Source organism: Halichoerus grypus, chromosome 2, assembly GCF_964656455.1.
Source record: "Halichoerus grypus chromosome 2, mHalGry1.hap1.1, whole genome shotgun sequence".
In the NCBI taxonomy this organism is placed as follows: Eukaryota; Metazoa; Chordata; class Mammalia; order Carnivora; family Phocidae; genus Halichoerus; species Halichoerus grypus.
Genome location: NC_135713.1, coordinates 27,179,267 through 27,200,707, shown reverse-complemented (window position 1 = coordinate 27,200,707; position 21,441 = coordinate 27,179,267). Strand labels below are relative to the sequence as shown.

Here is a 21,441-nt window from a genome sequence, read left to right as displayed (position 1 = left end):
GTGTTGATGACAGGAATTCTATGTTGATGCCATAGAATTCATCTAAAAATCAGTTTTGGGTGCCTGGGTGGATCAGTCAGTTTATGCCCAACTCTTGATTTCAGCTCAGGTCATGATCTCAGGGTTGTGAGATGGAGCCCCATGTCGGGCTCTGAGCTGGGTGTGGAGCCTGCTTGGGACTCTCTTCAAAAAAAAAAAATTTTTTTTTTTAATCAGTATTAACCACAGTACATTTTCTATCAGCCTGAGTCTCATCCAGTGATAACCTGCAGTTCAGAATGACAATATTGACAGATAATCTCTCAGAAATAGATTTTGTTCTTGTTCTTGTTCCTACTGCCCTTGAATTACATTTAGCAATGTTGAAGATGCTTGAAAGCAGTGATTCTCAACTCAGGGCTATGTTGCCTCCCCCAGGATATTTAGCAATGACGGGAAACATCTCTGATTATCGCAACCGAGGGAAGAGCTCTCAGGATATTATGGACATTTAATGGGTAGAGGCCACAAATGCTGCTAAGCAGCCTACAGTGCTCAGGACGGCACCCCACCCACCCACCCTAACCCACCAATGAAGAAGAGTCTGGTCCAAGATACATAATGCTGAGGTTGAGAAACGGTGCTTTCAAGGATTCATCCTAAACATTTTGCTGGCAGTTTTGTACCAGTGGTTTTTGATCAGAGGCATTTCTCAGTATACAGATGATGTTTGTTTAGTAAGTACATATAAAATGATCTTTCTTAGGCATTTACTTATTAACATATAAGCATTAGGATTAGTGGCGAATTTTCTAAAGTTCACTTTTTTAGGCAACTGTAGGTTATAATGCCAAATATACTACAACTACACTCACATCCCCCCCTGGCATGGAGACTGACTTGAGGAGGTAATAAATGAATCAAGAAGATATTACTGACCAGCAGGACTGAGATTAGGGTAAGACAAGCTGGTACCCAAGGCACTCTTCAGGGGTACTCACAGACCTGTACTTAAAGGAACCTGAGAGTAAGTGCCTCCTTATTTTTGTGTGTGTGGCATAATACACATAACATAAAATTCACCATTTTACCCATTTTAAAATGTGAAATCCAGTGGTATTAGTTCATTCACACGGTTATGCAACCATCACTGTCTAGTTCCAGAACACTTTCACCACTCCAAATGGAAACTTCATACCCATTAACCAGTTACTCTGGATTCCCTGCTTTATCCCAGCCCCAGAACAACCACTAGTCTGCTTTCTGTCTCTATAGATTTGCCTATTCTGGAATCATATAGTATGTGGCCTTTTGTGTCTGCCTTCTGTCACTTAGCATAATGTTCTCAAGATTCATCTATGTTCTAGCGTGTATCAGTATTTCCTTCCCTCTGTGGCTGAATCGTGTTCCATGATATGGATATTATTTATCCATTCATCAGTTGATAGACATTTGGGTTGTTTCCACCTATTGGCTCTTCTGAGTAGTTTATTATGAACACTCAGGTACGAGTTTTTGTTTGAACACCTGCCTTCAATTCTTTTGGGTATATACATAGGAGTGAAGTTGATGGGTGACATGGTAATACCACATTTAACTCTCTAGGTAACTTCTAGACTTTTTTCTACAGTGGCTGTACCACTTTACATCCCCATCAACAATGGACGAGGGTTCCAATTTCTCCAGTGTCCTCACCAACACTTATTATTTTTCACTCTTTGAATTCTAGCCATCCTAGCGGGTATGAAATGGTATCTCGTTGTGGTTTTGACTTGCATGTCTCAATGACTTTTGAGCCTCTTTCCTATGCTTCTTGGCCATTTGTGCCTTCTTAAATTTTGCATCTTGCTTGCTTCAACCTAACCCCAGTTCTGCTGACCAGCACCTGATATCAAATGCCGAGAGTCTCATAACCACAGTGGAGTGAAACAGTAGAGAGAGCCGCCTCTAAGTCATACAGTTCCGTGTGCAGATACCACTTTTACTAAATGCGGAGTTTCTTTCCTGTCTGCAGTTGAACCAGACCCTCCTGTGAACCTAACTTTGGAATTAAAACAGCCAGAAGACAAAAAACCATATCTGTGGATGAAATGGTACCCACCCACCCTGGTTGACGTTAGATCTGGTTGGCTCACACTCCAGTATGAAATTCGGTTAAAACCTGAGAAAGCAACTGAGTGGGAGGTGAGTCAACTAGAAGCTTTTGGAAAGAAACAGGTCCTTGGCCAAGATGAAGCCCTCGCAGCTGAGAATAAGTCATTCCTCCTCATTTTGGGGTAACTCTGTTGCCCTCTTGATGCTGATGTGACCCACCCCAACGTGGAAGGGCCTCCTCCCCTCCGCTGGGATTGATGGGGGTCATCTTCATACTCACCCAAAGCTAGCCCCTTGCACTGAACAGGTCTTCCACCAGGTATCCAACCCACCTCCCTCAGGATATCTTAGATTGAGACACTTGTGAGTGTACTTACGTGGCACTAAGTAGGAGGAAAAAGTCTCCGTGTAACCAGTCCATGATCAATGGTATTTTTATTCACTTGCAAATACTTCAATGTAAGGAAGAAATAATGCAGTAAATTATAGGCATTATAATAGTCTACTCTTAAATATTTTAGTATATGTTTCTTTTATTTTTATTTATTTTTTTATTACTATGTTCAATTAGCCAATATATAGTACGTCATTAGTTTTTGATGTAGTGTTCAATGATTCAATAGTTGCGTATAACACCCAGTACTCATCACAACACACGCCATCCTTAATACCCATCACCCAGCTACCTTATCCCCCACCCCCCTCCTGGTTTGTTTCCTGGAGTCCAGAATCTCTCATGGTTTGTCTCCCTCTCTGATTTCTTCCCAGTCGGTTTTCCTTCCCTTACCCTGTATATGTCTCTTTTAAAAAGAGAACATTTGAGGGGTGCCTGGGTGGCTCAGGCAGTGAAGTGTGTGACTCTTAATCTCGGGGTTGTGAGTTCTAGCCCCACACTGGGCATGGAGCCTGCTTAAAATTTAAAAAGAAAAAAAGCGAACATTTGGCTTCACTCATATGTGGAATTTAAGGAACAAAACAAATGAACAAACAAAGAACAAAGAGACAAACAAAAAAACAGACTCTTAAATACAGAGAACAAACTGGTGGTTGCCAGAGGGCAGGTAGGCTGGAGGATGGATGAAATAGGTGAAGGGGATGAAGAGTACACTTATTGGGATGAGCACTGAGTTATGTATACAATTGTTGAATCACTATATTGTACACTTGAAACTAATGTAACACTTGTATGTTAATTATGCTTCAATTTAAAAAAAGATACTCTCAAACCCATTAGCGATGATAACAATGCAAATTTTTTAAAAAGGGAACATTTCCAAACATAGCCAAAATAATAGGATCACCCTTAGAAAATTAATTAAAATTTCTTAATAACATTTAATAGCCAGTCCATATTTTAATTCCCCCAATTGCTTCCCATCCAAGTACCAACCAGGCCCGACCCTGCTTAGCTTCCGAGATCAGACGAGATCCGGCGCGTTCAGGGTGGTATGGCCGTAGACTCCCCCAATTGCTTCAAAAAATATCTTTAACAGCTAGTTTGTCCAAACCAGAATCCACTCCAAGACCACACGTTGTGGCTGGTTGTTCTATTGTTTCCATCTCAACGTGCTCAGATGATGTCCCATCTTCTGCATTTGTCTGATGAGTTCTCTGTGAGGTCATTTGGCTAATTTCTCTGCCCCTGTATTTCCTGTAACCAGACAATTAGATCTAAAAACTTGATCAGATTCAGGTTGAACAATTTTTAGCAAGAGTACTTCAGAGGTGATATTAGATCCTTCACACCAGGAGATGGAAATCATCTGGTTAACCCACCAGAAATGACTCTAAGGCCAATTCTGGGATCAGAGAGGTGACAACCTGATCCCTCAATTGTAAAGTTATGTTTCTCTTGCATGCTATTGTTTCAACAAACTTGAAGGCCTGGTTCTCTTTCACCTAGGGGCTTTATACTAATTGGTAATCCTTGAATCAATAAAATCATTAGGGTTGACAAAATAACCAATAACCATTTTTCAATTGTATTCACCGGCTGTCCTCCATAGAGTAGAATTTAGAAGGGGGTAGAGGATAGGGAGCAGAATATTTGACTCTATGTTGATAGAGTTCCCCATGGAGAGATAGAAAACCCGTTAATTTTTGTGTGAGCAATGCGAGGAGGAAAAGATGAGCTAGGAGGGTGGAGTGGTGAGAAGAACAGAGATTTATCTACAAAATTGAATCTGCTGGCCTCGGTTCTCCAATAGTTTATTATCTAGAGGAAACGTCTATGAAGAAATATAACACAAGTCAGAGTGACTTCTATCTTCCTTGTTTGTCCCTAGACTCATTTTGCTGGGCAGCAGACTCAGTTTAAGATTCTCAGCTTATATCCAGGACAGAAATACCTTGTCCAGGTTCGCTGCAAGCCAGACCATGGATTCTGGAGTGAGTGGAGCCCAGAGAGCTCCATCCAGATACCTAATGGTGAGTATCTTGGCTCCCTTTTGCATATACTCCAAAATATTTCTAAAACAAAATGAATCTAGTAAGTTTGCATGTAGTAACTACTAAGACAGAAACTATTTTAGGCCTTGGCCAGAAGAATAAATAGAGGTGGGTTTATCATCTCTCCATCCAATACAAAGACACCTGGAAGTGTAGCACTGCTCCCTAGGTCACTGTCAGTGAGGACCAGTTTCCAGGATAAGGCTACAAATGCAGACTTGGCAGGTTTCAGAGGGCTTGATGGTCAGCCATTCTGCGCTCCCCATCTGCCCTATCCCTCTAATTCACTCAAGGTCATCATCTAGTTGTCCCCAAATTTGTAAGGTGGTATGCCATCTCAAAGGCATGAACCAATTTTCAGTCCATGAGGTCGATTACATCTTGACCCTTGTATGAAGGTACAGTGTATAAGAGGCGCTCAGTTCTAAGTGCCATTAAACATGGCAGCCTGTGCTCCACAAGAGAATGATTTATCTTGCTTTTTTAAAGTATGTTATGGTTTATAAAGTCTTCACCTTGTTTGGCCCTTCCAACCCTCTCAGGTCTTCAGAGAGAATAGGATTAGCATTAGGAATCAAAAGTGAGGAAAATGAAGCTCAGTGAAGTTTGAGGTCTTACCCAGAACCCCATAGCAAAGCCTAGCTCCTCTGCCAGCTTGCCTGGCCAAAGTACAAAACCTGCTTTGGCTTGGCTTTGAAACAGCCCTGAAATGTGGGTCATAAGATTCACATGTGCATCCAGTTCAGCCCTGGCTCTTATTAAATAAATCAAAGCACAAGGTCCAGAGGCAGAAGATCCAGGATCAAATCCCAACTGCAGCTTTACAGTTGACATGTTCATGGGGAAATCGCTCTTTGAGCCTCCGTGTCCTCATCTTTATATACCAGGCAGTGTCTGTAAAGAGGTTAGTTAACAAAACCTTAATACGTGATGGCCTTTATTATCATTACTGCAGTGGACCATGTGACTTTGAATTTCCTCCTAAAGGGCCAAATAAAATAATATGTAAAAGGATTTTGAAATTTATAGAGTACTGTAAAATATATGCAACGTATTAAACTTTAATAATAAAAATTAAACCTGTCACTGAGGCACTCAGTGACCTGAGCACTCTTTGGATTGCTGTTCAAATCAAAAGAGGGGTAGGGAAGGGGGGGGAAACTCTTTTGTTCATGACTTTTGCTTATTTGGGTTTTTTTTGTTTTTGTTTTTAATGATGCTTTCATGTGATCAAAGCTTTCCCACTGTTTGCTTTGTAGATGTCACCATGAAAGATACCATCGTGTGGATCTTTGTGGCCGTTCTTTCTGCTGTTATCTGTCTGATTATGGTCGCAGCTGTGGCTTTGAAAGGCCATAGGTACTTCACTGTCTATCAACCTCCCAATCATGGTTGTCAGGGATCGCAGCCAAAAAGGATAATGCAAAGATGTTGAAAACCTACACATAAGTCAAGCACTTCCTTTGAGCCATTAGCTGCAGTGTGCTCGCCCATAGAAAATCTTTTATCGGTGCTAGCAAAAGGAGCAGGATGGACTCCTTTGAAGCTGGTGCTCTTTCCATCAAACTGAGGTTCCCAATGGTGCATTAGTAAAACTCCCATTAAAAGCAGCTCCAATCAAGAGAAGCAAGTAGTCCAAATAATCCACTCATTTCAGCATCTGCCTCCTCAATGAGCCAGAGTTAAATACTATGTAGGCCCCTAAAATTATTGTCTTCATCATTGATCGTTAGTCTCATAGAGCCCCAGAAATCTAACTCCTGTCCACCGTAGTCCATGTAGCAGGTAGTTAGAGAGAATACTAATCTTTCAAAAATTACAAAGTGAGAAGGTGAGTCATCTAATTCTTTTTCACAAATTATTTTAAAGCATGGTGACCTGTATCCTTCCACCAGTTCCTGGGCCAAAAATAAAAGGATTTGATGCTCATCTGCTGGAGGTAAGTGGAAGAGGTGGGGAATGTAGTGTGACTCACTGCTTTGTAATAATGACCTTTACACGGGCACACACAATTCCCGTCAGTTCAGCCTGGCCGGCTCAGTCCCCGCCCAGCTCAGCCCTGCCCCTCAGCATGCATGTTTACAGAAAGACGGTCAGAGGCGTGAGGGTCCTTACCTTCAGACACTAGACGTCAGAGGGCAAGGAGAGAAAGTCAAGAAAACATGCAAACACATAGTAATACTTGGCTAGCTTTACCAGGTCTGTTCATAAGCATAGAAATAAACATTTTGTGCAAATAACCAATTTAGAAAGAGGGTGAATATTTTAATTAATACAAAACAGGGACCCACCACCACCTCCTTTGTCATACTTCGGTTAAAGTTTTCACTTGAATGTCCTTTGAATAATTGCAATATCCTATTGTAATTGTTGCTCACTTTGAGCACTCAGTAGAGACTGGATCAGTACAAGGGGGCTAGTGTTTGCCAGGGCCCACTTAGGCTGATTCAAGAGGGATTTAAATTCAAGTGTTTTGGATAAAAAGAGGGGTTAGAACATTTTACATTTCTGTCCAGATTGAAATATATAGTTTCAATTTGACTTCAGCTTAACACTGATGTGTCTAAAAGCAATGACCTGCACATTACATCACTTGACCCAGCCACTGTGAGGCTAACAACACAACAAGAATGTGAAAAGTGAGTCCCAGAGAATTTGGCTTGACTGCATTCAGTTTGCAAATATCAGATCAGGGATTAGAGCCCCAGAACTTGGGCTCCTGGTCCAGTGCTCTTACCCCACTACCCAATCCTAGTACTGACCTGCATAGAACCAACATGAACATCTCAACTAAGTAAATTAACTACTGTCTAGCTCGAAATTTGACCTTGTAGCCACAGGGACTTAATAATAAAATAACTACTGTTTGTGTCACACACACAAAAAAGTTTTCATATTCTTAATCACAATTACCTCTCATCTTCAGAAGCGCCCTCCCAGATGGCTACTATTATTCCCATTTTACAGATGGAGAAAGTGAGGACCATAGAGCAACTTGTCCAAAGTCAGTACCCTTTAATAAGTGATAGAGTCAAGATTTGGGTAAGAGTACCTGACCTAAGTCAAGCAATCAGGAAGAAGAGTGAAAAACAAGAGAAGGCAGGAGGAAGGAGGAGGGGAGAAGAAGGAGAACAGAGAGGAGGAGAGGGAGGAAACTGGGACAGCAGGGAGAGAGGGGGAGGGGAGAGGGACAGGAAATGGAGCAGAAGGAAAGGAAAGAATAGGGTAGGAGGAGAAGGGAGGGGAAAGGAAGAAGTAGGAAGAGGAGGAGTTGAGAGAGAAGGGAGAGACGAGAATCTGCTGACCACTGCCAGACTCCAGAAGATGGTGGAGTTGGTTAGGAGGCCAGCAACCAGATCTCAGGGCCAGCGGGTCCCAAGGCACCAAATGCAGGCATGAGCACTGTGGTTTTTGATGTTTCACAAATGTCATATTTGATAGGTGCATGTTTATTATATGTGCATATACTACTTGCCCATTAAACTCATAATCATTATTGCTTAGAAAGAGACTAAGTTAAAATCATGAATTAACTGAAAGAAAAATATGAGATGAGGAGTAGTCCAGGAGGTGACTATAGATAGCTTGGTACATAAATGTCTGACATTTGGGAAGTTTCGCGAGGCCATTAGCACATCCCACTTGCCCCTAGTCAGAACCACGGGCTTGGCCGACATCGAATGTCAGGAAGCTAACGGCCGTCTCTCCTTTTCCTAGAAGGGCAAGTCTGAGGAACTGCTGAGTGCCCTGGGGTGCCAAGACTTCCCTCCCACTTCTGACTGTGAGGACTTGCTGGTGGAGTTTTTAGAAGTGGATGACAGCGAGGACCAGCAGCTGATGCCAGCCCATTCAAAACACCCGGATCAAGATATGAAGCCCACACCCCTGGATCCAGACAGCGACTCTGGCCGGGGCAGCTGCGACAGCCCTTCCCTTTTGTCTAAAAAGTGTGAGGAAGCCCGGGCAAATCCCTCCACGTGTAACATTCCTGAGGGCATTGAGAAGCCAGAGAATCCCCAAACAAAGGTTACCCGCACTTGGGATGCCCAGAGCACACGCTTGGAAGGCAAGATCCCCTATTTCCCTGCCGACGGATCCAAATCCTCCACATGGCCTTTACCACAGCCCCCCAGCCAGCACAGCCCCAGATCTTCTTACCACAACATTGCTGATGTGTGTAAGCTGGCTGTGGACACGGCGGGGGCATCGGCCGCTTTGTTGGGCAAAACAGACACACACGCTTTAAGATCTTCAAAAACCACTGAGACTGGAGGGGAGGAAAAGGCAGCTGAGCGGAGAGAAGTAGAAAGCTTCCATTCCAAGACTGACCAAGGCACAGCATGGCTGTTACCCCTGGAGAAAACCCCTTTGATCTCTGTGAAACCCTTGGATTACGTGGAGATTCACAAGGTTAACAAAGATGGAGCACTGTCATTGCTCCCAAAACACAAAGAGAACAGCAACCAGCCAGAGAAGCCCAGTCCTCCTGAAGCCAGTAAGGAGTACGCTAAGGTGTCCAGGGTGATGGATAACAACATCCTGGTGTTAGTGCAGGATCCGCGAGCTCAGAACCTGGCTGCGTTGGAAGAACCAGCCAAGGAGGCTCCGCCATCTCTTCAAGAGAATCCAGCCGAAGAAGACCTGGCCTCCACCTCGGCCCCAAGCAGCTGCGGACTGCAGCTGGGTGGGTTGGATTACCTGGATCCCACGTGTTTTATGCACTCCTTTCAGTGATAGCTTGATTAACGGAATGATTGGTTAAAATGTGATTTCTTTTCAGGTAACACTACAGAGCACAGGAAATGCACCCTGCTAGAGAATGCTCGAGAATGTGGTTAGGATGACACTGTACAGCCCATAGTTCGCTCCTCATGCTCCATTTTCAACCAGCTGCCTCTTTCTCCAACAGTTGATTCCAGAACAAATTGTTTTGTTTCCTGTGATTTGTAGATTGACTTTTTTTTGCTCTTAGTTATAAAATTATGTGTTCAATGAAATAAAAGTACATCGTTTAGTATTTTTGAGGGACAGTGCCAATAGGTATATCCTCTGGAAGGGGCTTTCATGGTTTGGTACGTGACCGAAGGAAATGAAATACTCACAGTTGTTTACCACAGGAAGATGATAGATGTGAGAAAAATGCCATGAAAACCACTTTCAAAAAACCAACAAACTTTTGCACTCCTCTTTCATTTTTATTCGGATTAACCAAATACGACCCATTTGAAGAAAGAATGCATTCCAGAACACCGGACACATTGTTTATATCAGTTCCTATCACCTTAGTGATACATTGCCAATATGCAAGCCAAAATGATGCCTCCGGTTTTTTCTTAAAATGGTTTGAATTTGTTAAGCATGGATTTTTTTTTTCTCCCCCTAAATTGTATTTTATTCTGAAGCCTCTAGAGAAAATAGTTTTGGAAAGTGAAATTTTCTAACATGACAGGTAAATGAGTTTCATGTGGTAAATTCTTCTAAAATGTTTTCCTGTTTCGTTTCAGCATAAGAGAGAATTTATTATACACCCTAGTCTTCGGTTAGGTTAAAAAAACAAAAAATCCCCAAAGACTAATTTTAAAAGATAATCACAGCAGAATGCTAATGGAAATACTGCCTTACTGTACATACAAATCCTACTTTAATATAAACCCGTAAGTTTCACAATGTATTTTTGAAGACTATTTTTCTATCACTTAGGTAAAATAAAAAACTATTTTCTATCTTCCCAGTACAGCTGTTTACGTATTTAGCGGGTACGGTATGTTCTGCTATGAGGTTATAATGAGTATTTGCAGTACATGGTAGTATACACAGTCCCTGTTTGTGGAGTAAAATGCCATAGCAACCCAAAGCCCATTGAGGAATATGAAGTGGATGATTATATTCAATTTCCAGCACAGCGTTGTATAGTTTATCTGATTCTATCTCTGTGATACTTTCAACAGTTGCCAGCCAAGAGGTTTAGGGCTTTCCACAGACCAGAAATTACTTCTATAATTTAGGGCTACTCTGGGGCTTCTGCTCTTCTCTGGGTGAATATTCATAAAACCACCCTGAAAAGGTGAGTGATGACCTCTCACATACTGTTTTAGAGAGAGGGTTTTGTTTGGTTTGGGTGTTCTGAGAAATCCTGGGCTGCCCAGAAAATGTAAGCAAAGCCAGGAGTTAGTGTCTCTCTGAAGTAGATCCATTTGTGAAATCGTGGCAGAGGCAGATACAGCGGTCCCAGTGGAAGTGGTCAAATAGAAGTTCTAAGGAAGCAGGCATCTGGGCAGTGGTGGCAACAGCCACGGCGGCCAGGGTCTGGTAGCAAGAGTCTCCAAGTCTGTTCCAAGGGCAGCCTTCCCACAAGCCTGGCTCTCCATTTTAAAGAGAGCGTTCGTGACTCCAACTGCCTCCCTCTGTTTTTCATTTCATCTGATGGCAAAGCCATTCTCTGTGTTCACTCACTAACTGGACGTAGTGAATTTGCACTTACCCCTGGGAGTTAAATATGCCAGCCCAGCAAGCCCATGCTGACAGGAACTGGGCTCCGCGGTGGCCCTGATGTTTGCAAGTGAACTCATCCCTAGGGCTTCCAGGGTTGCCAAAGTAAATCAATCTGAGTTCTCTTCTCCCAATATAGACCAGCATTAAGGGTGAAGGGAACATTCGGGAAAGTTGTCCAAGTTCATCCAGTGCCCTAGGTCCTTGCTACTCAAAGTAGGCCCTGAGGACCAGCTGTCTCAGCATCGCCTGGCACTGCTTGGAAATGCAGACTCTCAGCTCCCCTGCCCCAGACCTACAGAATCCGAATCTGCATCGTACTAAGATCCTCAGATGACTCATGTACACAGGGAAGTTTGAGAAGCACTGTCCTGGGTGACCATTTCCACTAAAGGTACGTTAGTGCCTAGAGACAATCCTCTCTCGGAAATACAAGTCAGGTCTCACTTGCCCTCAATGACACCCTACGTAAGGAGAAGGCATACTTTTTTAAAAACCCATTTAGGTTTTAAATTTACAGAATGATAGACAATGACTTGGCAAAAGTACACACAGCTCCAAGAGGGCCAGGGGATATACTCCACTTGGGATTGACTCTGCCCTTCCAAGCCAGTCCAGACCAAACTTTTCCCAAAACAGTCCATTCTCCTCCAAAATGTATCTCAATCACTCTGATAATTCGAAAATTCAAAAATAACCTGTTTTGACATATGACTTGGCATGTGTGAAAAAAAAAAAAAATGTCCTGGTTAAAGACTCACTTTGAAGTAAATCCCCAAAATACCCCAATTAGCCACTCATTAAGTAAGCCAAGGTTACAATTCTATGGTCAATTAACACTCTTTATTTGAATTAAGTAGGTTTGTTTTTTTTTTTTCCATCTTCTGGCACATTTCCTATCAAGGAGCCAGCTGGTGCGGCGGAAGGATGCAGACTGAGGGTCAAGAGACCCGGGTTCTAGTCCCGCTCTCTTGCCTTAGAGTAATTGCCTTTCCTGGGCCTCAGTTTCCTCTGAAGGAAATGGCAGGCCAATCATCTCGAATATCCTTTCAAACTCTGGCTCCTTGATTTCATGACTCACTAAATATTTTCCAGCAAAGATAATTTACCCAGTGCTTTGATTGTAAGGAAACTAACAAATAATTGCCCTTCATCAGAGACACACAAGTACTCTCCAGTGATGTGCTTTTTTTATTTCACTTTTAAATCATCAGTTCTAGTTGGTCTTCACATATGACACATGCATGCTGTAAATTACGTAGGTACGGGATCAGAGTCCGAGATAACATGCAAGCATGTGTGTAGAGAGGAGGCATGAGATTTTTTTTTTTAAGACCTACTGAATGAGGCTCTGATTTTTAGAAAAAATGATCTTTTACTGAATCAAGCCATGCTTATTTTTTGCTGAGTCCAACAGCCCCAAATCGCTTTTCTTCTGACTGTGGCTTCTGGTTTTTATTTCTTTCTGATGAATTATAAACCACTATTGCACAGTTGGTTTAAAGAGCCATATGCTCTGAATTATAAAAAGTCATGTTTTTATAAACAAACACCTAAATATTCAAGTTACAAAGTACATGGAGACGGGCTAGCCAATGGGTGATTTATGGAAGATTCTTACCCCAGCTGCAAAATGTTCTCTGGTCAGTTGTAACGAACGGGTTTAAGGCACCTCAACATGAGCACAAGTTATTATCAACTGCGTGCCTGACGTTTAACAGAATGTCCATTCTCCCAAGTGCCTAAGACCAATCCCGGTAGGCAGGTATGTACCAAAACCTTGCTTTCGCTGGTTTGGTCCAACATGAGTTAATCCCTTACCACCTGTACGAGATCAAGGAGTTTGACCCCTTGTCCTGTAGTGCCCAGCTGAATCGGAGAATCCTATGAGTTCATGAGCTCCAGGATGCAGTTTGGCTGTGGAGGAAATCTGGCTCTTTTCTCGAGATTCTCCACGGCTGCAGTCACTTGCAGAAAGACTTGGCCCTGCCTTTAGTATCTTCTCTATCTCCTTAGTGTAGACAAGAAAGAAACAGATTTGTACATAGTTTACAAAGTGCCTTTCTTTACTTTTATAAAAAAAAAAAGTTTTGTTTTTGCAAGAAAAGCGTATCAATTGGAAAGTACATTTTACTTGTTTTATGTAAATGAATGGAGAAACCAGAAAGGGAATGACAAAATGGTCCGAGGTCCAACCAGCAACTGTTCAGTGGATTTTTCTATTTATTGCTTAACTGAATTACCATAGAGCTGATGTGAATAGTGTAACTTATTTTGTCTGATGAGAAATTGACTCTGGCTGGGATTTGAGGATATGCTGGCCCCCCGGTGATTTGAGACTCCTCCATTTAAAAACATATTAATATGCTTTTGAATGGCTTCAAATTGCATGCCTGGGCCTGAAAAGGACAATGCAAGCACAGTGGAAGCTTGCACACATACAGAAAAATGCAAATGACTCTGGATTACCATCCTCAGTGTTGCTAACATAGATTTGCCATTGATGAAAGCCTCATGTGTACTTCAGTGAGCAAATTTCTTGTTCTGCATTTTTGGCTCAAGCACAATAGTAAAATCCAAGGTTTCAAAGGCCCAGGTGCAATGCAGGAAAGTATTGCTGACATGCCCTTCACCTGATAATTGTGCGGTGTCACAAAGCTTAAGAGAACTATAGACATCTGTTGGTCCAAGCCAGGTTGATTTGCTTTAACATCCTGGCTTCTTTTTTTCTTCTTAGCTATCCATACTTGTAGGCTTTTTGTTCTTCTGCTCTAGGGCCTGTATTTTTCCTGAGAGTTAATTATGTACACTAGCAACCATAGGATCCACAAGAAACTAAGTTACTCGTGAACAATGACTTTGGCCCCGCAAAGGACTAAGTCAGCTGTTAAATCAGCCACACAGATAGCACATTGCACGTTGAGGGTCATTAGTCACCTCGTTTAAAGATTTGCATAGTTAGAAATTGCAGCTCAATTCATGAACTGCTTAATTAATTCAAAGGCCATTAATAAACCCAAGGTACATCCATGACTCAGTTCCGGAGGTCTTAAGTAGAAATTTTAAAATACAAAATGATTGCTCGAGAACCCATGTTGTAACCAGAAGTTCTATTTATAATTATGGCCTAGACCTATTCCATGATTACCAGATATAATCTACAAATCAAATAGTTCTCTCCCTAGGCTTGTGTATTTCAGTAAGGTGATTTAGGGTCTGAGATCATCATGGTCTATTTCAATGAAAGGAAAAAAATAGGAAATAGGACATTTCCAGAGGTTTGGGCATCTCAGGATTCCACAAAATGTCAACGGTAGCCTGCTAAACCCAAATTTTATTGGACAAAGTGAAATCTGTAATCTATTCAGTGTTCTGAGTTTATGGCTAAGAGATGTACATAACTCACAAACACCATACGCCCGTCATTGTCTTATCCACGTCCGTTCCTTTGATTTATGCTCTGATCTCAAGTCAAGAAGCACTGAGACGTGTCAAGTGAAAAAACATATCCTGTTTGTGTGACTGTGGTCAATGAATACAGAGACCCTTAGACAATGGTATTCTATTAATTAACTTTTTACCTGCTCCTGATTAAATAAAAAACAATGAACCCTAAAAACCTTTGGCTAGTGAAGTAGTAACATCAAAACTAATCTTGAATAATTACGTTTAAATTATGCTTCACCTGGATAAACTTCAAAATGCAGTCTGAGTTTTTCCATGCAAATTTCACAAATTCTGAAGAAAAAAAATCTTGTTATTATGTTACTCTGACATCAAAAATCTGTATGGCAAAGATACCTCTGAAAAATAATCTGTTTTATAAAATTTCTGATAAGATGTTTTGAATTTTTAAAAGTAACTACCTCCCCTCCTTGTCCTACTGCCCTTCCTCCAAAGCCGCTTATTGTTTAGAAAGGAAAGATTATCGCGTCTCATGCGCTGACTGTTTTGCGGCGGCATATTTGATGTAGTGGCCATGTGACATTCCTGACTTTAAGATAACTGTTCTATTATTTTATATTATATTGCTTTATGTGGTTCAAAACTGTTTGATGCATTGAAATATATAATCCTTGTATTGTGAAACTCATCATGTAATACAAATGAAAATAATTACATAATGATTTATAATCTATCCTTGTGTATTTTAGTATGATTGTGTCTATGTCTGTAAAACGAAACTGAAAAAAACGTAATCATATATTTCTGTCAAGACTGCGAATGTACGCATTTTTTTTCTTATCCTTTGTCTGGAAGTAGTACTTATGCCATTGTACCGCTGACCTGGGGTGTTAAGTGTTTAGAGTACAATCCAACCACTGTTTAAAAGTCAACCCCTCAGCTTTGCTTCATGTGACTTCTGAGAACATCTTGAGTGTTATTTGCATCATGAGGCTTGCTTTTGTGCTCGATCATTCATTCTAAACAATTTCGTAAGAGTCTCATGTGGAAACCAAAGCGATCTAGAACCAGCCTGTTGTGTGTTGTGTAAAGCCATATTGAAGCAAAGACTATGTAATAGCAAAAGGTTCCATATTTTCAGAGCTCTCACTACCTCTGCTTTTTCTCTTTCCCTAGAAAATACCAAGCAAAATTCTTTAACATGAAGTGGGAAATTAGAAGTGATTGTTACAGTAAGTTGCTGGGGGTTGGTTTTGGTTTGGTTTTGTGTTTTTCTTTTTTTTTTAACATGAGAATATACCTTCTAATTCACCACTTTGTAGTTTTATGCTAGGTTTTCTCAATAACCATTTTTACATCTTATAAAAACTGGCCGACGAATAAAGGCCAGAAAGAATACTTAGTAAATCACCAGATGAAAGACCAACAAAGCCATAGAGTGCAGATTTTTTCCAAATGATGAGTCACCTCAAGGTGGTTACCCAAAGCCATAATAATGATATTTCTCACAATTTGATTTCCCTAACACCCCTAGAAATAAATATTTTCCTTATTTGACTTTAGCCATCAAATATATGATGGTATGGGAAAAGTCAGCCATGTGTCAGAAATAGTCTTATTTCGATTTAAAAACACATATTTACATGTAGTTATTGTAATGCCTACTTTTTTTTCTTTTTAGCTTTAAGGAATTTTGGAGGACTGTAGTTGTCCGATTTATCTTGCATTTTTAATTCTGTAAATCTTTGGTTATTGCACATTGTACTTTCCATTTTCCATGGATTTAATTATTTGCCTCCTTGCATTTTGAGGGGACAACAGAGACCATTAAATCCTTGTCAGTAGTATGCTATTATGTCAGATTATGCTAACTGCTCTTGTCATAACATCCTCACTTTTACTGCACGCCAAAAACAATGCTTGCCAAACAAAATCTTAGACATCCCAGTATAATATGGTCATTATATTTCTATTCATGTTATTGACAATACCCAGTTCAGTGCCTGGCTCAATAAATGTTTATTTCCCTTGCCTACCCTTCTTTTATTTTTATTTGACGGGTAAATAAGCAGAAAAACATGTGTGTGTCTGAAACAATTTTCTTGAAGCATTTTTGCTGCTAAGGGATCTATAACCTGGAAATTGTTGGTATAAGCTGGATCAAAACAATTTGCCTCCTTTATCTTCATCCTTCCATACGATTGCAAAACATACTTTCCTTCCTCCACCCTATCACGTTCACATGAGAAGCTGCTAACAATAAAAGTGAGATGGAATGAGCAACACGGGGATGAAACCAGAGAAGCTCGCTTAAGTATTGTGAAATAAAGGAAAGACCAAACCATTTTTAAAAATGGAATCCTTTTGAATGGTGTGATTCGTTCATATTACTAACAATCGTTTCTGACAAAATCATTGGGTAAGTATAAAATGATAACCTTTTCTTTTTAATGGATCTAGATCTAGAAACCTTCACCTACTGTCCATGCTTGTGTTAAGAATTATGAAATAGTGTGGAGGTTTGCTTTACGGATTCTTCTCTGCCTCCTAATTCTTTCACACCATGTCTCACAGGAACAATGAGGAATTTCTTACGTGACTATCACACTCCAAAATGTGTATCACACTCTACACTGCCATCAAAGAACCACTGACTCTCCCATGCTTATGTATCACCTGTCTTTAATTCTTGGGCACACTTTTACTTCTAAACTAAAAAATCTGGAGCGTCAGGCACCAGACACAACATCCATATAATCAGTGATGAGCTGGAGAAGAAACGCATAGCCGATTCTCCAGAATTATGGTATGCACGTTCCTGCAAGAAAATAAATTATATTTTGCCACTTCTTACCAGAATCACATCTGAAACCTTAACCTCACCAGACTTCCTACAACTTATTAACCAAGTTGTATACATTCTACATCTTCCCTACTTTTTAGGGACAGAGAGATAGAGCTTTCATTTAATAGCACTGTTGAAATGTTGCGGGTTGGGGGTAGGGTGGGACTGGGCAGGGGTATAGAAAATAGGGTTATTGAAAAGGCCCCAAAAAGGAGCTCACTGGCGAGGGAAGCAGAAGCATTTACCTCTGAGAGTCCCTCCAAACCACGCAGGTGAGACTGAACCCATTCTCAGTATTGGAAAAGCATATTCTGCTTTGGAGATCTCGACACCTACACAATGGAGTTCCTTTACCTACAACCTCCCCCCCACACACACCCCCTCACCCCTCGATTTCTGCTGCCGGCGCAAGTGTCAAGCATTTTCTCTTATTATGATCGGGTTCACATTAAAACTTGGCTGACAAACAGACTTGAAGCACAGTTATTTTTATGAATGTGATAATTTTTTTTTTTTAAGAAAAAGCTAGAAGACATCAGTCAAATAAAACACTACATGGATGTGGTTTGGTGAACACCAGGATAAGAAAAGGGAGCTCAGGAATTTTTATTACTGTATTTATACATGTGTCTGAAAGAATTTGTAAAATGTCACAGGTACTTTCTAAGGTGACACACATTCACTCCATAAATTATTAAAAATTCCAAGATGAACTTCAATAACACTTGGCAGTAGTTTTATTTAACATGATCAATATTGATATTGTTACTGACCTATGTAATCTTATGGTGTATTTTTCTATCTTTCTTTAGAGCAACTGCTTTTGCGATGGTAACAATGCTTAGTTTAAACTGAATCAATAAATTATTTCCTGAGCAATGGTTTTGGAGGGTCTTTTTATATACATGTGAAACATCTATTTTAATGAAGATACAACTTTGAGAAGTTTTTCCTTTGCTTCAACACCCTTTATTAAGATGTATTTTTTTTTAAGATTTTATTTATTTGAGATAGAGAGAGCTTGAGCGGTGGGGAGGAGGAGCAGAGGGAGAGGAAGAAGCAGGCTCCCCGCCGAGCAGGGAGCCCGACATTGGGCTCGATCCCAGGACCCCAGGATCATGACCTGAGCCAAAGGCAGATGCCTAACTGACTGAGCCACCCAGGCGTCCCAGGATGTATTTTTTTAAAAGAAGGGAACGAGGCACCTGGGTGACTCAGTCGATTAAGTGTGCAACTCCTGATTTTAACTCAGGTCATAATTTTGGCTCAGGTCATGATCTCAGGGTCATGAAATCCAGCCCCGCCTAGGGCTCCAAGCTCAGCAGAGAGGCTGCTGGAGATTCTCTCACTCCCTCTCCCTCTGCCCCTGCCCTCTCTCTAAAAAAAAAAAAAAAAAAAAGAAACAAACAAAGGGGAAAATGTCATCCTAAGCCTTTCCGGAAATAAACACATAGTCACATCCTGCAATATTTGTCTTAGAACACTCTTCAAAGGCATTTATTGCAGGCATGCCCTTTTATGCTTGTCTTTCATGCTTGTCTTTCAACACCTTCTCTTTTTTACTAAATCTAAATCAAAATTGACATCTTGCTTCCAACTCAGCTAAGTACTACATCTTCTCTTTCCACTACCCTCAAGTTCCCCCACTCGTAATTCATGTGCCAGAGCCGAGCCTAAAAAATGCAAATATGCTTAGAAACACCCAGAAGTTCATTGGGCCTTCTGGGAACAACGAAGAACGATCAAAAGAAGAGTTCCCAAATCTGATATGCCATCAACTTTCCCAAAGGAAGCTTAAACCACAAATCTCAGTGCCCAAGAATCCACATTTTCTTTTGTTCAATTCTTCCTACCTAGAATTATCCTGTCTTCACTTAAAGCTTCAGCTGTGATTTAATCTCCTATTTATCATCTTATATTTATTGCATAAAATAGTTCATATACACTTGAAAATTACAGAGGGTGATATAACAAAGACTCATTTACCAACACCCGAATTTCACAAATATTAACATCTTACTTTATCTGTTCCTGACCTTTAAAAAAAAAAGTGAAACATCACAGATGCAGTAGTAAATACCTCTCAGTAACCAAATTCTCTACCTCCCTCTCCAGTGGCAACTACAATCCCGCAGTTGTGTATCCTTTCTGGCCATGTTAAAAATTCATTTACCTCAGGGCGCCTGGGTGGCTCAGTCGTTACGCATCTGCCTTCGGCTCAGGTCATGATCCCAGAGTCCTGGGATCGAGCCCCGCATTGGGCTCCCTGCTCAGCAGGAAGCCTGCTTCTCCCTCTCCCACTCCCCCTGCTTGTGTTCCCTCTCTCACTGTCTCTCTTTCTGTCAAGTAAATAAATAAAATCTTTAAACAAATGCATTTATCTCATATATATGCACCCATAAATAAAAATATATACAATTATCCTGGGTGCTTATGAGTTTTACATAGATAATAACATATGCCTTTATGCACCTTGATTTTTTTTTTCATTCAGCTTTGGGTTTTTGAAATCCAAATAGCTCCAGTTTATTGGATTTATCTGCTATATGATTGTATACATATATACAATTTATTTGTTAATCCTGTATTAATCAACTTTCCATTTGCACTATTAGCAATGACTCTGCAAAGAACATTTTATGCAAGCTTCACTTTTTAAGAATTTGCCATATTTTCTCTAAGACATACATCTAGGGGTATAATTGTTGGGTCATACAGAACATACATCTTAACATTTCCTCACTATTGATAAGTTGTTCTCTGAAGCAGTTATACCCATATATATCACCATCAACTGTGTAGCTGATTCCATTCCTTTCTTAATCATCACCTGATATTGCCAGATATTTGACAATTTGATGAGCATTCAATGATACACTGTTGTTTTAACTTCCATTGTCCTAATTAATTCATTCTGTATCTGAATAACTCATCCTTTACCTGCTTATCTTTTATGTCATCTTTGTCATCTACCAAGTTTCTACATATGTCTGAGTCTTCCATCTGGACTTCTATTCCAGCCCAGTGGTTGGTTCATCTATCCCTGCCTTGATGTTTCCTGTTTTAGTACCCAAGTTTGATGCACTCTTATCTGCTACACCTATCCCTACACCTCCATCTCTTCTTCGGGATTATTTTAGCTATTTTGGCCATTTATTCACCATGTGAATTTTGAGATAAGCCTATCAACTTTCAAAAAAAAGTCTGCTGTCAAAAACAGACACATAGATCAATGGAACAGAATAGAGAGCCCAGAAATGGACCCTCAACTCTATGGTCAACTAATCTTCGACAAAGCAGGAAAGAATGTCCAATGGAAAAAAGACAGTCTCTTCAACAAATGATGTTAAGAAAATTGGACAGCCACATGCAGAAGAATGAAACTGGACCATTTCCTTACACCACACACAAAAATAGACTCAAAATAGATGAAAGACCTAAATGTGAGACAGGAGTCCATCAAAATCCTAGAGAAGAACACAGGCAGCAACCTCTTCGACCTCAGCCGCAGCAACTTCTTCCTAGAAACATCGCCAAAGGCAAGGGAAGCAAGAGCAAAAATGCACTATTGGGACTTCATCAAGATAAAAAGCTTTTGCACAGCAAAAGAAACAGTCAACAAAACCAAAAGACAACCTACAGAATGGGAGAAAATATTTGCAAATGACATACCGGATGAAGGGCTAGTGTCCAAAATCTATAAAGAATTTAACAAACTCAACACCCAAAGAACAAATAATCCAATCAAGAAATGGGCAGAAGACATGAACAGACATTTTTCCAAAGAAGACATCCAAATGGCCAACAGACACATGAAAAAGTGCTCAACATCACTCGGCATCAGGGAAATCCAAATCAAAACCTCAATGAGATATCACCTCACACCAGTCAGAATGGCTAAAATTAACAAGTCAGGAAACGACAGATGTTGGCGGGGATGCGGAGAAAGGGTAACCCTCCTACACTGTTGGTGGGAATGCAAGCTGGTGCAGCCACTCTGGAAAACAGTATGGAGGTTCCGCAAAAAAGTTGAAAATAGAGCTACCCTACAACCCAGCAATTGCACTACTGGGTATTTACCCCAAAGATACGAATGTAGTGATCGGAAGGGGTATGTGCACCCCAATGTTTATAGCAGCAATGTCCACAATAGCCAAACTATAGAAAAAGCCAAGATGTCC

At 40.7% G+C, this 21,441-nt stretch overlaps 1 protein-coding gene across 6 annotated transcripts in view; it reads left to right on the top strand.

Moving 5' to 3' along the window:
- The window catches only part of PRLR (prolactin receptor), a 161,281-nt gene extending 144,831 nt beyond the window's left edge, over positions 1-16,450 (top strand). For all 6 annotated transcript variants that reach the window (XM_036107425.2, XM_078066628.1, XM_078066624.1 and 3 more), the window contains 5 exons: positions 1,994-2,163; positions 4,359-4,500; positions 5,781-5,880; positions 6,391-6,460; positions 8,239-16,450. In XM_036107425.2, coding sequence (XP_035963318.1) covers positions 1,994-2,163; positions 4,359-4,500; positions 5,781-5,880; positions 6,391-6,460; positions 8,239-9,255 — 1,499 coding nt within the window. In that variant the 3' untranslated portion in view covers positions 9,256-16,450. The remainder of the gene's footprint in view (positions 1-1,993; positions 2,164-4,358; positions 4,501-5,780; positions 5,881-6,390; positions 6,461-8,238) is intronic.
- Positions 16,451-21,441: the final 4,991 nt, after the last annotated feature.